General features: G+C 44.2%; 1 protein-coding gene and 1 long non-coding RNA gene across 2 annotated transcripts in view; both read left to right on the forward strand.

The window, feature by feature from the left end:
* The first annotated feature begins 1,241 nt into the window (after positions 1–1,241).
* The window catches only part of LOC127922136 (dysbindin-A-like), a 49,987-nt gene continuing 38,417 nt past the window's right edge, over positions 1,242–12,811 (forward strand). The window contains exons 1-6 of the mRNA XM_052505848.1: positions 1,242–1,526; positions 2,150–2,203; positions 2,485–2,532; positions 3,416–3,476; positions 4,448–4,580; positions 7,511–7,643. Of these exons, the coding sequence (XP_052361808.1) occupies positions 1,471–1,526; positions 2,150–2,203; positions 2,485–2,532; positions 3,416–3,476; positions 4,448–4,580; positions 7,511–7,643 (485 nt within the window). The 5' untranslated portion in view covers positions 1,242–1,470. The remainder of the gene's footprint in view (positions 1,527–2,149; positions 2,204–2,484; positions 2,533–3,415; positions 3,477–4,447; positions 4,581–7,510; positions 7,644–12,811) is intronic.
* LOC127922137 (uncharacterized) lies at positions 2,532–3,076 on the forward strand. Its single transcript, XR_008110453.1, has 3 exons — positions 2,532–2,650; positions 2,862–2,957; positions 2,995–3,076. It is a non-coding gene; the product is annotated as an uncharacterized LOC127922137 (long non-coding RNA).

The raw sequence follows: 12,811 nt of genomic DNA on the forward strand, positions 1-12,811 counted from the left end.
GTCAAACTTCCCCTTGATGGGAAGAGAAGCCAGTAGGTCATATTATTTATTGATCCTAAATGCGCTGAAAACTACAAGTTGACTGAAATAGCAGGGTTTTAATGATTGATAGGGTCGGGTTTAACTCAATTTTATCTGATCCATTCTGTTCTGTCACTACATTTGTTAATCTTATTGCATTTAAAAAAATACACTTATATCTAATGTTTGCAGTACTGTTAGCTGCTAATAGGCAGAGTGCCTACTGCAATAGGTCCTCAGCAATAAACATACCTTGTCTGTTCTTGCAGGGTCAGATGGGGTTCCACAAAGAACTTGACTCTGAGCTTCAGTCTGCAGGGAGACAGGTTATCCATCTGTTGGGAGATCCTGTTCCTGAGATTCAACCACAAACTTTCCTTTGCTTCCACAGAACTGAAGCCCAAAGTAATCCACCTCTATTATTCCCAGTTTCCGACAGACCTGTGGAGTCAAAACAATAGAACAACCCACTTCACTAAAGAAGTCAATGCCTCAAGACTGGTAGTTAAATACAACGTTACATGTACTACGCTGTTGTTACATTGTTACACGTACACGTTCACTTTTATTCAAATTCTCAAAATATTTACAGAAACCAAATGATTAAAACTGCATTAATTTGCAACCCTAACACACAGATACTAACAACATGGAATAAAATAGACTTGAATGATAATAACTGTAACGGTACCTTGTGTAAACAGTCCTCTCCATTAGCCTTCGAATCAACATCCACCTCCATCACCATCGAGTCCGGTCGCGTTATATGGCAAAGCATTTTTATTTCTCTGTATGTTTTTAATAGTTGTCCTGTAGTAGTTTAATCTATCGATGCACTTACACTTTACAGGAAAAACAAACATTCAAACTTTACAGTCCATGGACTGATCAGGCCGTGTCCAAAAATACAACCGTGGGATTTTATATGGCTCGGAGAGTAAAACACCGCCCCCTTCATTCAACGAACTTCTCAACAACCAATCAGTGTGCACAGACGTAATCAAGGTTTTTGTCGCCACCTACCGGATTGTTCATTCTAACCATGTTACCTGTTCATTCATTCAAAACCCGCTTTTAGAAGCTACCCTACACACACAAATATTCATGCAAACTCACAATCATTTTATCCTCAAAATATTCAGAAATGTGTTATTGTAACATTTTGATGTACCTAATGAATGGCTTCCTGTGTTCTATGTGAAAGAATGTCGGCTGCGCATAGCTGCGCAACCCTGATTATACTCAACAACCCCACTGCATGTTGACACTGGAAAACAGCTGAGCAAAGACCAAACAACAAGCGTCTATCAGACTTTAGCTACTTAAAGAAGTATACAATCTGAACATTGACATGGCACTTGAGGAATATTCACAAAGAAGCTAGCTAATACAGTTAATGCGAAGAGAATAAAAAAAATACGTATTTGCAGCTTGGAAGAAACCAGGAAGATGTTTGAGAATTTCAAAGAGAGGTTGCAGACGGTGCAGCAAGATTTCACAACGGGGTTTGTATTAAAGCTACTTTTATAGCTAATGCTTCATTCATGGCCCTATGTCTTGTGACCCTGCCTGTTCTGACATTTCTGTATTAGCAATTTAAAAACCCATCTCCGTTAATTAGCTAGCTAGTTTCTCCCTCTTTGCCAGCATGGCTGAAAGGCTATCCTATCTATCTATCTAGCTGGATGTAACTGTGTGGGACGAAACAACCGAACAAGTTTTGCGCAACTAGCTAATACTAAACACAAAACACACCCAGGCTGGCAGTAAATGAAAAGCATGAATTTAGATGCTGCCAAAGCGTATTGATACAGTTAGCTAACTACAGCTAGCTAAGTTGATTACATTCAGCTGACCATCATGTGATGGAAGTGAGAGAGACATTCTGGACTGGAACCTGATGCCAGAAGAATGAAGCAGAACAAGTCTCTGCAAATATTTATGGCTCCCTATATAATGCACTACTTTGGGTTCTGCTATAAATTAGTTCACTATATGGAGAATAGGGTGCCATTTAGGAGACAGACAAAGTGTCTACTGTCATCCAATGAATATTGACATTTCTGTGACGGCTGTCCCATATATACATGTTGTTTTACCTGCTCACATCTTTATCATTTCCCTTCAGGATGAAGACTCTGAGTGACAAATCAAAGGAGGCCAAAGTAAAGCAGAAACACAGGTAAGGCAGGCCTGTATCCATAGTGTCTCAGAGTTGGAGTCATAAAATTAAAAAAAAAGTTTATTTATTAACTTAACTGAGTGATGATGTAATATCAGGTTGGCCTTTAAGATCATAATGAATATAGACTATATGGACAGAGAGGACCTGATCTTAGATTGGTGCTTTATGAATACGGCCCAGGAGTACCAGTCAAATCATCCATTTACATCTACTTTCATTCTCTTATATCCTCTTCATAGTCTATTTCCCTTAATGACTAATTTCCTGTCTCTCAACAGACATGAACATCTGACACAGTTTTCTGCTGGAGTAGAACTGCTCAGTCGGTAGGTGTTGCTTTCATTGGATACAACTTTGGACCAGGCCCCACAGGTCTCTTTGGACCAGGCCCCACAGGTCTCTTTGGACCAGGCCCCACAGGTCTCTTTGGACCAGGCCCCACAGGTCTCTGACCAGGCCCCACAGGTCTCTGGACCAGGCCCCACAGGTCTCTTTGGACCACCAGGCACCACAGGTCTCTTTGGACCAGGCAGGTCTCTTTGGACCAGGCCCCACAGGTCTCTTTGGACCAGGCCCCACAGGTCTCTTTGGACCAGGTCCCACAGGTCTCTTTGGACCAGGCCCCACAGGTCTCTTTGGACCAGGCCTTTGACAGGTCTCTTTGGACCAGGCCCCACAGGTCTCTTTGGACCAGGCCCCACAGGTCTCTTTGGACCAGGCCCCACAGGTCTCTTTGGACCAGGCCCCACAGGTCTCTTGGACCAGGCCCTTTGGACCAGGCCCCACAGGTCTCTTTGGACCAGGCCCCACAGGTCTCTTTGGACCAGGCCCCACAGGTCTCTTTGGACCAGGCCCCACAGGTCTCTTTGGACTTTGGACCAGGCACCACAGGTCTCTTGGACCAGGCCCCACAGGTCTCTTTGGACCAGGCCCCACAGGTCTCTTTGGACCAGGCACCACAGGTCTCTTTGGACCCAGGCCCCACAGGTCTCTTTGGACCAGGGGCCCACACCAGGTCTCTTTGGACCAGGGCCCACAGGTCTCTTTGGACCCACAGGTGACCAGGCCCACAGGTCTTTGGACCAGGTCCCACACAGGTCTCTTTGGACCAGGTCCCACAGGGTCTAAATTAGTGCACAATATAGGGAATAGTGTGCCATTTGTGTGTGTGTGTGCCTCGTTTTTTCATTAGTTTCTTGTCTTTCAAAGGTACGAAGACACCTGGGTGACTCTCCACAGAAAAGCTAAAGATTGTGCGAAAGCTGGAGAGGTTTGTATGAACTATAGCTCAATGTATTAATTAGACTTGCATTGAATTACACATCAACAATAATAATACATAGGCACATCTCTCGTCTGTCTTCTCTCTCTCGTCTGTCTCTCTCTCTCGTCTTCTCTCTCTCGTCTCTCTCTCTCTCTCTCTCTCTCTCTCTCGTCTCTCTCTCTCTCTCGTCTTCTCTCTCTCTCTCTCTTCTCTCTCTCTCGTCTGTCTCTCTCTCTCTCTCTCGTCTGTCTCTCTCTCTCTCTCTCGTCTGTCTCTCTCTCTCTCTCTCTCTCGTCTGTCTTCTCTCTCTCTCTCTGTCTGTCTTCTCTCTCTCTCTCGTCTGTCTTCTCTCTCTCTCTCGTCTGTCTTCTCTCTCTCGTCTGTCTTTCTCTCTCTCTCTCTCTCTCTGTCTTCTCTCTCTCTCTCTCTCTCTCTCTCGTCTGTCTTCTTCTCTCTCTCTCTCTCGTCTGTCTCTCTCTCTCTCTCTCTCTCTCTGTCTCTCTTCTTCTCTCTCTCTCTCTCTCTCTCTCGTCTTCTCTCTCTCTCTCTCTCGTCTGTCTTCTCTCTCTCTTGTCTGTCTCTCTCTCTGTCTCTCTGTCTCTCTCTCTTTCTCTCTCTCGTCGGTCTCTCTTGTCTTCTCTCTCTCTTCTCTCTCTCGTCGGTCTCTCTCGTCTTCTTCTCTCTCTCTCTCGTCGGTCTCTCTCGTCTTCTCTCTCTTCTCTCTCTCTCTCTCGGTCTCTCTTGTCTCTCTCTCTCTCTCTCTGTCGGTCTCTCTCGTCTGTCTCTCTCTCTCGGTCTCTCTCTCTCTTGTCTTCTCTCTCTCTCTCTCGGTCTCTCTCTTGTCTTCTCTCTCTCGTCTGTCTCTCTCTCTCTCTCTCTCGTTGTCTCTCTCTCTCTCGTCTGTCTTCTCTCTCTCGTCTTTCTCTTTCTCTCTCTCGTCTGTCTCTCTCTCGTCTGTATGTCTCTATATGTCTCAGACAGTGGATGGAGAGGTGGTGATGCTGTCTGCACACTGGGAGAAGAGAAGAGCAGCAGTGGTGGAACTACAGGAACAACTACAGCAGATCCCAGGCTTCCTCACAGACCTGGAGACGTGCACCAACCGCATCGGTGAGTCACTATGTCTGAGTTTAGAGTCTTCACTCTTCTGCTCAAGTGAGTACTTGCACACTCTTTCTCGCATGGATTTTACAATGGTGGAAACTCTCCAGACAATGCTTACACCAAGTGCACACTTGGGAGGAAGAGGGTGGAAATTCAGGACGTAGCCTACTTATCATAGACTGCACCAGGAAACCTTTAGGACCAGTCAACAGTGGATCCTATTATAGTGAGAGAAATGTCACAATTACTGAATGTCAATGCCACTCTTCATTAAAAATTAATTTTGGGGGACCTTTTGTTATCTTTGTTGTAGAGTAGGTTGATGTCAGGGGTGTTTATGACGGGCTGAGCTGTGTTCACCTTGAGAGAGCGGTGGTACTGTAGGGCACCAGCTGCCACGGCCTGCCTGTTACCTGTGGTGCTTCAGCTGGCAGTGGGGTAATAACAGCTACTGGTGCCAACATGGTGAAGGGGGATTGGAAGCATTTTTACACATGGCTAGTTTGAAACACAACACGTTTATAGTCTTAAGGGGACAGATCTGTCATAAAATCTGACTTCAGAATCAGATTCCCAAATCACCTCTATAGGTAGCTTGAACTACTTCCACATCATATACCATACAGCACGGAGTAGTCTTCGATACTTTCTGTATTATTCCATGCATCGGCCTTTACCAGTATGAATCGGTCTTCTCTAAATAGTTTCTAGTTTTGTACATTGTTCATGGAATTGGAACCCTCCTCCCCTGCCCTGTCCTGAATAGTCAGTAGTGACGGAGACTCCTACCCTGCCCTGAATAGTCAGTAGTGACAGAGATCTCATCAGGATAATAATCTGTCTCTGTTGTGGTGTACACTGTGATTTGTCACTGGCCATAGGGTGTGTTCTCCTAATGCCATTGATTTCCTGTTGATTCGCCAGATGTCTCCAAGCCTGAGCCCAAAACTGTCAAGCCCAAAATTTGGACATTAGAGCAAACAACCCTTAGATTTGTAGTTTATTTGAACTCACTGTTCAGCGCTGGTTGTGCTGTAATCCATGTTAGATAGTAGTTGGATTGTTTAGAACTCTGAGGACTTTCATTCCATCATTCTAGAATGGGTGTCTCCTGTCTCAGCCAATGAGTTGCACGTGATGTGAATTCTAGCGAGCACATGGGAAATTCCAGTATGAACAGACTGAGAGATGTGTTCTAGGAAGGTGAAAGAAGTTGAATATAATTCAGTGGATTTAACTTTATTTAGAATATTGACATTTGTAAGATTTGTTCCTGGCCTGTATAGAGTTCCAGATAATGCCTCAAAAATGGCATATTTCCTTTTTAATTGTCTTTGACTTTGGACAGTGATAGTGGTTGGGCTCCCGAGTGGAGCAGCGGTCTAAGGTTAGGTGAGGGTTTGACCGGGGTAGGCTGTCATTGTAAATAATAATTTGTTCTTAACTGACTTGCCTAGTTAAATAACATTTTAATTAATAAATTGTGCTCCGAATACAAACAGTTTCCCTATATGACCACCAGATGTCAGTGTTCACTTGTGTTTCAGTAGTGTAGTGAATAATAGTTCCTTTGTGTTTTATTGGAAATATTCACATGAAAATATTATACAGAGTCTGGCAACAGTCTCCCAGCAGCAGTTGGACAGAGTCTGGCAACAGTCTCCCAGCAGCAGTTGGACAGAGTCTGGCAACAGTCTCCCAGCAGCAGTTGGACAGAGTCTGGCAACAGTCTCCCAGCTGCAGTTGGACAGAGTCTGGCAACAGTCTCCCAGCAGCAGTTGGACAGAGTCTGGCAACAGTCTCCCAGCAGCAGTTGGACAGAGTCTGGCAACAGTCTCCCAGCAGCAGTTGGACAGAGTCTGGCAACAGTCTCCCAGCAGCAGTTGGACAGACACAACAGTCTCCCAGCAGCAGTTGGACAGAGTGGCAACAGTCTCCCAGCAGCAGGCAACAGTCTCCCAGCAGCAGTTGGACAGAGTCTGGCAACAGTCTCCCAGCAGCAGTTGGACAGAGTCTGGCAACAGTCTCCCAGCAGCAGTTGGACAGAGTCTGGCAACAGTCTCCCAGCAGCAGTTGGACAGAGTCTGGCAACAGTCTCCCAGCAGCAGTTGGACAGAGTCTGGCAACAGTCTCCCAGCAGCAGTTGGACAGAGTCTGGCAACAGTCTCCCAGCAGCAGTTGGACAGGCACAACAGTCTCCCAGCAGCAGTTGGACAGAGTCTGGCAACAGTCTCCCAGCAGCAGTTGGACAGAGTCTGGCAACAGTCTCCCAGCAGCAGTTGGACAGAGTCTGGCAACAGTCTCCCAGCAGCAGTTGGACAGAGTCTGGCAACAGTCTCCCAGCAGCAGTTGGACAGAGTCTGGCAACAGTCTCCCAGCAGCAGTTGGACAGAGTCTGGCAACAGTCTCCCAGCAGCAGTTGGACAGAGTCTGGCAACAGTCTCCCAGCAGCAGTTGGACAGAGTCTGGCAACAGTCTCCCAGCAGCAGTTGGACAGCAACAGTCTCCCAGCAGCAGTTGGACAGAGTCTGGCAACAGTCTCCCAGCAGCAGTTGGACAGAGTCTGGCAACAGTCTCTGGACAGCAACAGTCTCCCAGCAGCAGTTGGACAGGCACAACAGTCTCCCAGCAGCAGTTGGACAGAGTCTGGCAACAGTCTCCCAGCAGCAGTTGGACAGGCACAACAGTCTCCCAGCAGCAGTTGGACAGGCACAACAATGAGATACAGCTTCATAGCACAATGAAGTTGTCATGACAATAGTTCCATCAGGTAGCCTAGCAGTAAAAAGCGTTGGGACAGTAACTGAAAGGTTGCTGGTTTGAATCTGCCGATGTGCTCTTGAGCAAGGCACTTAACTCTAACTGCTCATGTAAGTCTCTCTGGATGACTGAAATGACTAAATGTAATATGTTCCCTCCCCCTCTGCCACATACAGCCCACCTGGAGGCAGACTTTGAGGAGCTGGAGAGCCGGCTGATGTACCTGGACAACCTGTGTGGTCAGTGTGAGCAGCAGCGCTTCAGACACTTCCAGGTCCTGCAGCTGGAGAACTACAAGAAGAAAAAGAGGTAGGTTTTCCGTTCTCTCTGACCTCAGGATTTTACAACATAATAACGTTGTGGTCATTCGTCCTGGCTAGTACTCCACTTCATTTGACAACCATCCGCCAACTCTATATCCCTGAGTTATTGTCTGATATAAAAACAGGTTCACCCCTTGATGCACCACTGTGTTGCGTCCAGATGGATTCCTCAGTATCATAACATAGTATCATACCGGCCCAGGAAAAACAAGCAGCAGGGTCAGAATACTGTGGGAAATGTGACATTTCAGACATTTAAAAATTATATATATATTTTCCAAAAACATCTATCTGTTTTTGCTTTGTCATTATGGGATATTGTGTGTAGATTAACGAGGGAATAAAAAACGAATCCATTTTAGAATAACGCTGTATCGTAATCAAAATGTGGAGAAAGTCATTGGGTCTGAATACTTTCCAAATGCACTGTATGACAAACTGATGAAAATTACAGGCCTCTCTCATCTTTTTAAGTGGGAGAACTTGCACAATTGGTGGCTGACTAAATACTTTTTTGCCCCACTGTATGACCCATTGACGTTATATATCATAAAATATTCACATCTGTGGGGGAAATTGGATACTTCATAGAAACGTGTACAGAAAGCGATGTACTGTCATTGCTGCTTAAGCCTTCCTGCACCTCAGTAGAAAAGCCTTTACAGCAGCAGTCCTCCAGTGGCATTGTCCTCTTATCTGTGATGTGGGATTATTATTCTGTACGCCTTGAGGTTCTCATTACGGTGTGATGCTGCCTGACAGTTTACCAAGATGCACAAAGCTGCTTCTTCAATTCCACTGTCGTTACGCCGTCAGAAACTGCCAGGTCTATTTGATGGCATGTCCACTAGACTAGAGTCATCATTTTAAGAGCCCAGTGCTTCATTTGTCAATGTGAGCGTGAGAGTGGGCTGACCTGGGGAGTTCTGAGGTAGCAGAATGTATGAGAGAGAAAATAATTCACCTTTTCTAATAAAGCATTGCATGCATATCACCGTATTGGCATAGAGCAGTGGAGTAGAGACACTTACTGACATTCCACACATGGGGACATTTTTAGTAGCCCGGGGTCCTGGGAAAATGTTGGCCTTTATAAACACATTACATGGAGTTGTCTTTTTACATGACTGGAGACTGACAGAATCTTGTTATAATATCACACCTGATGGAGACTGACAGAATCTTGTTTTAATACCACACACCTGATGGAGACTGACAGAATCTTGTTTTAATACCACACACCTGATGGAGACTGACAGAATCTTGTTTTAATACCACACACCTGATGGAGACTGATAGAATCTTGTTTTAATACCACACACCTGATGGAGACTGACAGAATCTTGTTTTAATACCACACACCTGATGGAGACTGATAGAATCTTGTTTTAATACCACACACCTGATGGAGACTGACAGAATCTTGTTTTAATACCACACACCTGATGGAGACTGACAGAATCTTGTTTTAATACCACACACCTGATGGAGACTGACAGAATCTTGTTTTAATACCACACACCTGATGGAGACTGACAGAATCTTGTTTTAATACCACACACCTGATGGAGACTGACAGAATCTTGTTATAATATCACACCTGATGGAGACTGACAGAATCTTGTTTTAATACCACACACCTGATGGAGACTGATATAATCTTGTTTTAATACCACACACCTGATGGAGACTGATAGAATCTTGTTTTAATACACACACCTGATGGAGACTGACAGAATCTTGTTATAATATCACACCTGATGGAGACTGACAGAATCTTGTTTTAATACCACACACCTGATGGAGACTGACAGAATCTTGTTATAATATCACACCTGATGGAGACTGACAGAATCTTGTTTTAATACCACACACCTGATGGAGACTGATAGAATCTTGTTTTAATACCACACACCTGATGGAGACTGATAGAATCTTGTTTTAATACCACACACCTGATGGAGACTGATAGAATCTTGTTATAATATCACACCTGATGGAGACTGACAGAATCTTGTTTTAATACCACACACCTGATGGAGACTGACAGAATCTTGTTATAATATCACACCTGATGGAGACTGACAGAATCTTGTTATAATATCACACCTGATGGAGACTGACAGAATCTTGTTTTAATACCACACACCTGATGGAGACTGACAGAATCTTGTTATAATATCACACCTGATGGAGACTGACAGAATCTTGTTTTAATACCACACACCTGATGGAGACTGACAGAATCTTGTTTTAATACCACACACCTGATGGAGACTGACAGAATCTTGTTTTAATACCACACACCTGATGGAGACTGATAGAATCTTGTTTTAATACCACACACCTGATGGAGACTGACAGAATCTTGTTTTAATACCACACACCTGATGGAGACTGACAGAATCTTGTTTTAATACCACACACCTGATGGAGACTGATATAATCTTGTTTTAATACCACACACCTGATGGAGACTGATAGAATCTTGTTTTAATACCACACACCTGATGGAGACTGACAGAATCTTGTTATAATATCACACCTGATGGAGACTGACAGAATCTTGTTATAATATCACACCTGATGGAGACTGACAGAATCTTGTTATAATATCACACCTGATGGAGACTGATAGAATCTTGTTATAATATCACACCTGATGGAGACTGACAGAATCTTGTTTTAATACCACACACCTGATGGAGACTGACAGAATCTTGTTATAATATCACACCTGATGGAGACTGACAGAATCTTGTTATAATATCACACCTGATGGAGACTGACAGAATCTTGTTTTAATACCACACACCTGATGGAGACTGACAGAATCTTGTTTTAATACCACACACCTGATGGAGACTGACAGAATCTTGTTTTAATACCACACACCTGATGGAGACTGACAGAATCTTGTTTTAATACCACACACCTGATGGAGACTGACAGAATCTTGTTTTAATACCACACACCTGATGGAGACTGATATAATCTTGTTTTAATACCACACACCTGATGGAGACTGATAGAATCTTGTTTTAATACCACACACCTGATGGAGACTGACAGAATCTTGTTTTAATACCACACACCTGATGGAGACTGACAGAATCTTGTTTTAATACCACACACCTGATGGAGACTGACAGAATCTTGTTTTAATACCACACACCTGATGGAGACTGACAGAATCTTGTTTTAATACCACACACCTGATGGAGACTGACATAATCTTGTTTTAATACCACACACCTGATGGAGACTGATAGAATCTTGTTTTAATACCACACACCTGATGGAGACTGACAGAATCTTGTTTTAATACCACACACCTGATGGAGACTGATAGAATCTTGTTTTAATACCACACACCTGATGGAGACTGACAGAATCTTGTTATAATATCACACCTGATGGAGACTGATAGAATCTTGTTATAATATCACACCTGATGGAGACTGACAGAATCTTGTTTTAATACCACACACCTGATGGAGACTGATAGAATCTTGTTTTAATACCACACACCTGATGGAGACTGACAGAATCTTGTTTTAATACCACACACCTGATGGAGACTGACATAATCTTGTTTTAATACCACACACCTGATGGAGACTGACAGAATCTTGTTTTAATACCACACACCTGATGGAGACTGACAGAATCTTGTTTTAATACCACACACCTGATGGAGACTGACAGAATCTTGTTTTAATACCACACACCTGATGGAGACTGATAGAATCTTGTTTTAATACCACACACCTGATGGAGACTGATATAATCTTGTTTTAATACCACACACCTGATGGAGACTGATAGAATCTTGTTTTAATACCACACACCTGATGGAGACTGACAGAATCTTGTTTTAATACCACACACCTGATGGAGACTGACAGAATCTTGTTTTAATACCACACACCTGATGGAGACTGACAGAATCTTGTTTTAATACCACACACCTGATGGAGACTGACAGAATCTTGTTTTAATACCACACACCTGATGGAGACTGACAGAATCTTGTTTTAATACCACACACCTGATGGAGACTGACATAATCTTGTTTTAATACCACACACCTGATGGAGACTGACAGAATCTTGTTTTAATACCACACACCTGATGGAGACTGACAGAATCTTGTTTTAATACCACACACCTGATGGAGACTGATAGAATCTTGTTTTAATACCACACACCTGATGGAGACTGACAGAATCTTGTTTTAATACCACACACCTGATGGAGACTGACAGAATCTTGTTTTAATACCACACACCTGATGGAGACTGACAGAATCTTGTTTTAATACCACACACCTGATGGAGACTGACAGAATCTTGTTTTAATACCACACACCTGATGGAGACTGACAGAATCTTGTTTTAATACCACACACCTGATGGAGACTGATAGAATCTTGTTTTAATACCACACACCTGATGGAGACGGCAGGCTACTATGACACTGAGAATCTGAGATCAATAAAACCACCGTGGCCTCCCGGGTGGCAGCTCTAGCTGCGCCACCAGAGACTCTGGGTTCGCGCCCAGGGTCTGTCGTCACCGGCCGCGACCGGGAGGTCCGTGGGGCGACGCACAATTGGCCTAGCGTCGCCCGGGTTAGGGAGGGTTTGGCCGGTAGGGAAATCCTTGTCTCATCGCGTACCAGCGACTCCTGTGGCGGGCCGGGCGCAGTGCACGCTAACCAAGGTTTCCAGGTGCACGGTGTTTCCTCCGACACATTGGTGTGGCTGGCTTCCGGGTTGGATGCGCGCTGTGTTAAAGAAGCAGTGCAGCTTGGTTGGGTTGGTTCGTCTCTCCCGTACAGGAGTTGTAGCGATGAGACAAGATAGTAGCTACTAAACAATTGGACACCACGAGATTGGGGAGAAAAAGGGTTTAAAAAATAAATGAACCTCGTCTTGAATCCATCACTAGTCCAGGCCTCGGTGTGTGGAGACACGTTGTAGGTTACAATATGAGGAGGAAATTATAGTCCTTTTTTATGTTACCTTTTATTTAACTAGTCAGTTAAGAACAAATTCTTATTTACAATGACGGTCTACACCGCCAAACCCGACGACGCTGGACCAATTGTATGGGACTCCCAATCACGGCCGGATGTGATACAGCCTGGATT

The sequence above is a fragment of the Oncorhynchus keta genome, unplaced genomic scaffold (assembly GCF_023373465.1).
Source record: "Oncorhynchus keta strain PuntledgeMale-10-30-2019 unplaced genomic scaffold, Oket_V2 Un_contig_24684_pilon_pilon, whole genome shotgun sequence".
Lineage (NCBI taxonomy): Eukaryota > Metazoa > Chordata > Actinopteri > Salmoniformes > Salmonidae > Oncorhynchus > Oncorhynchus keta.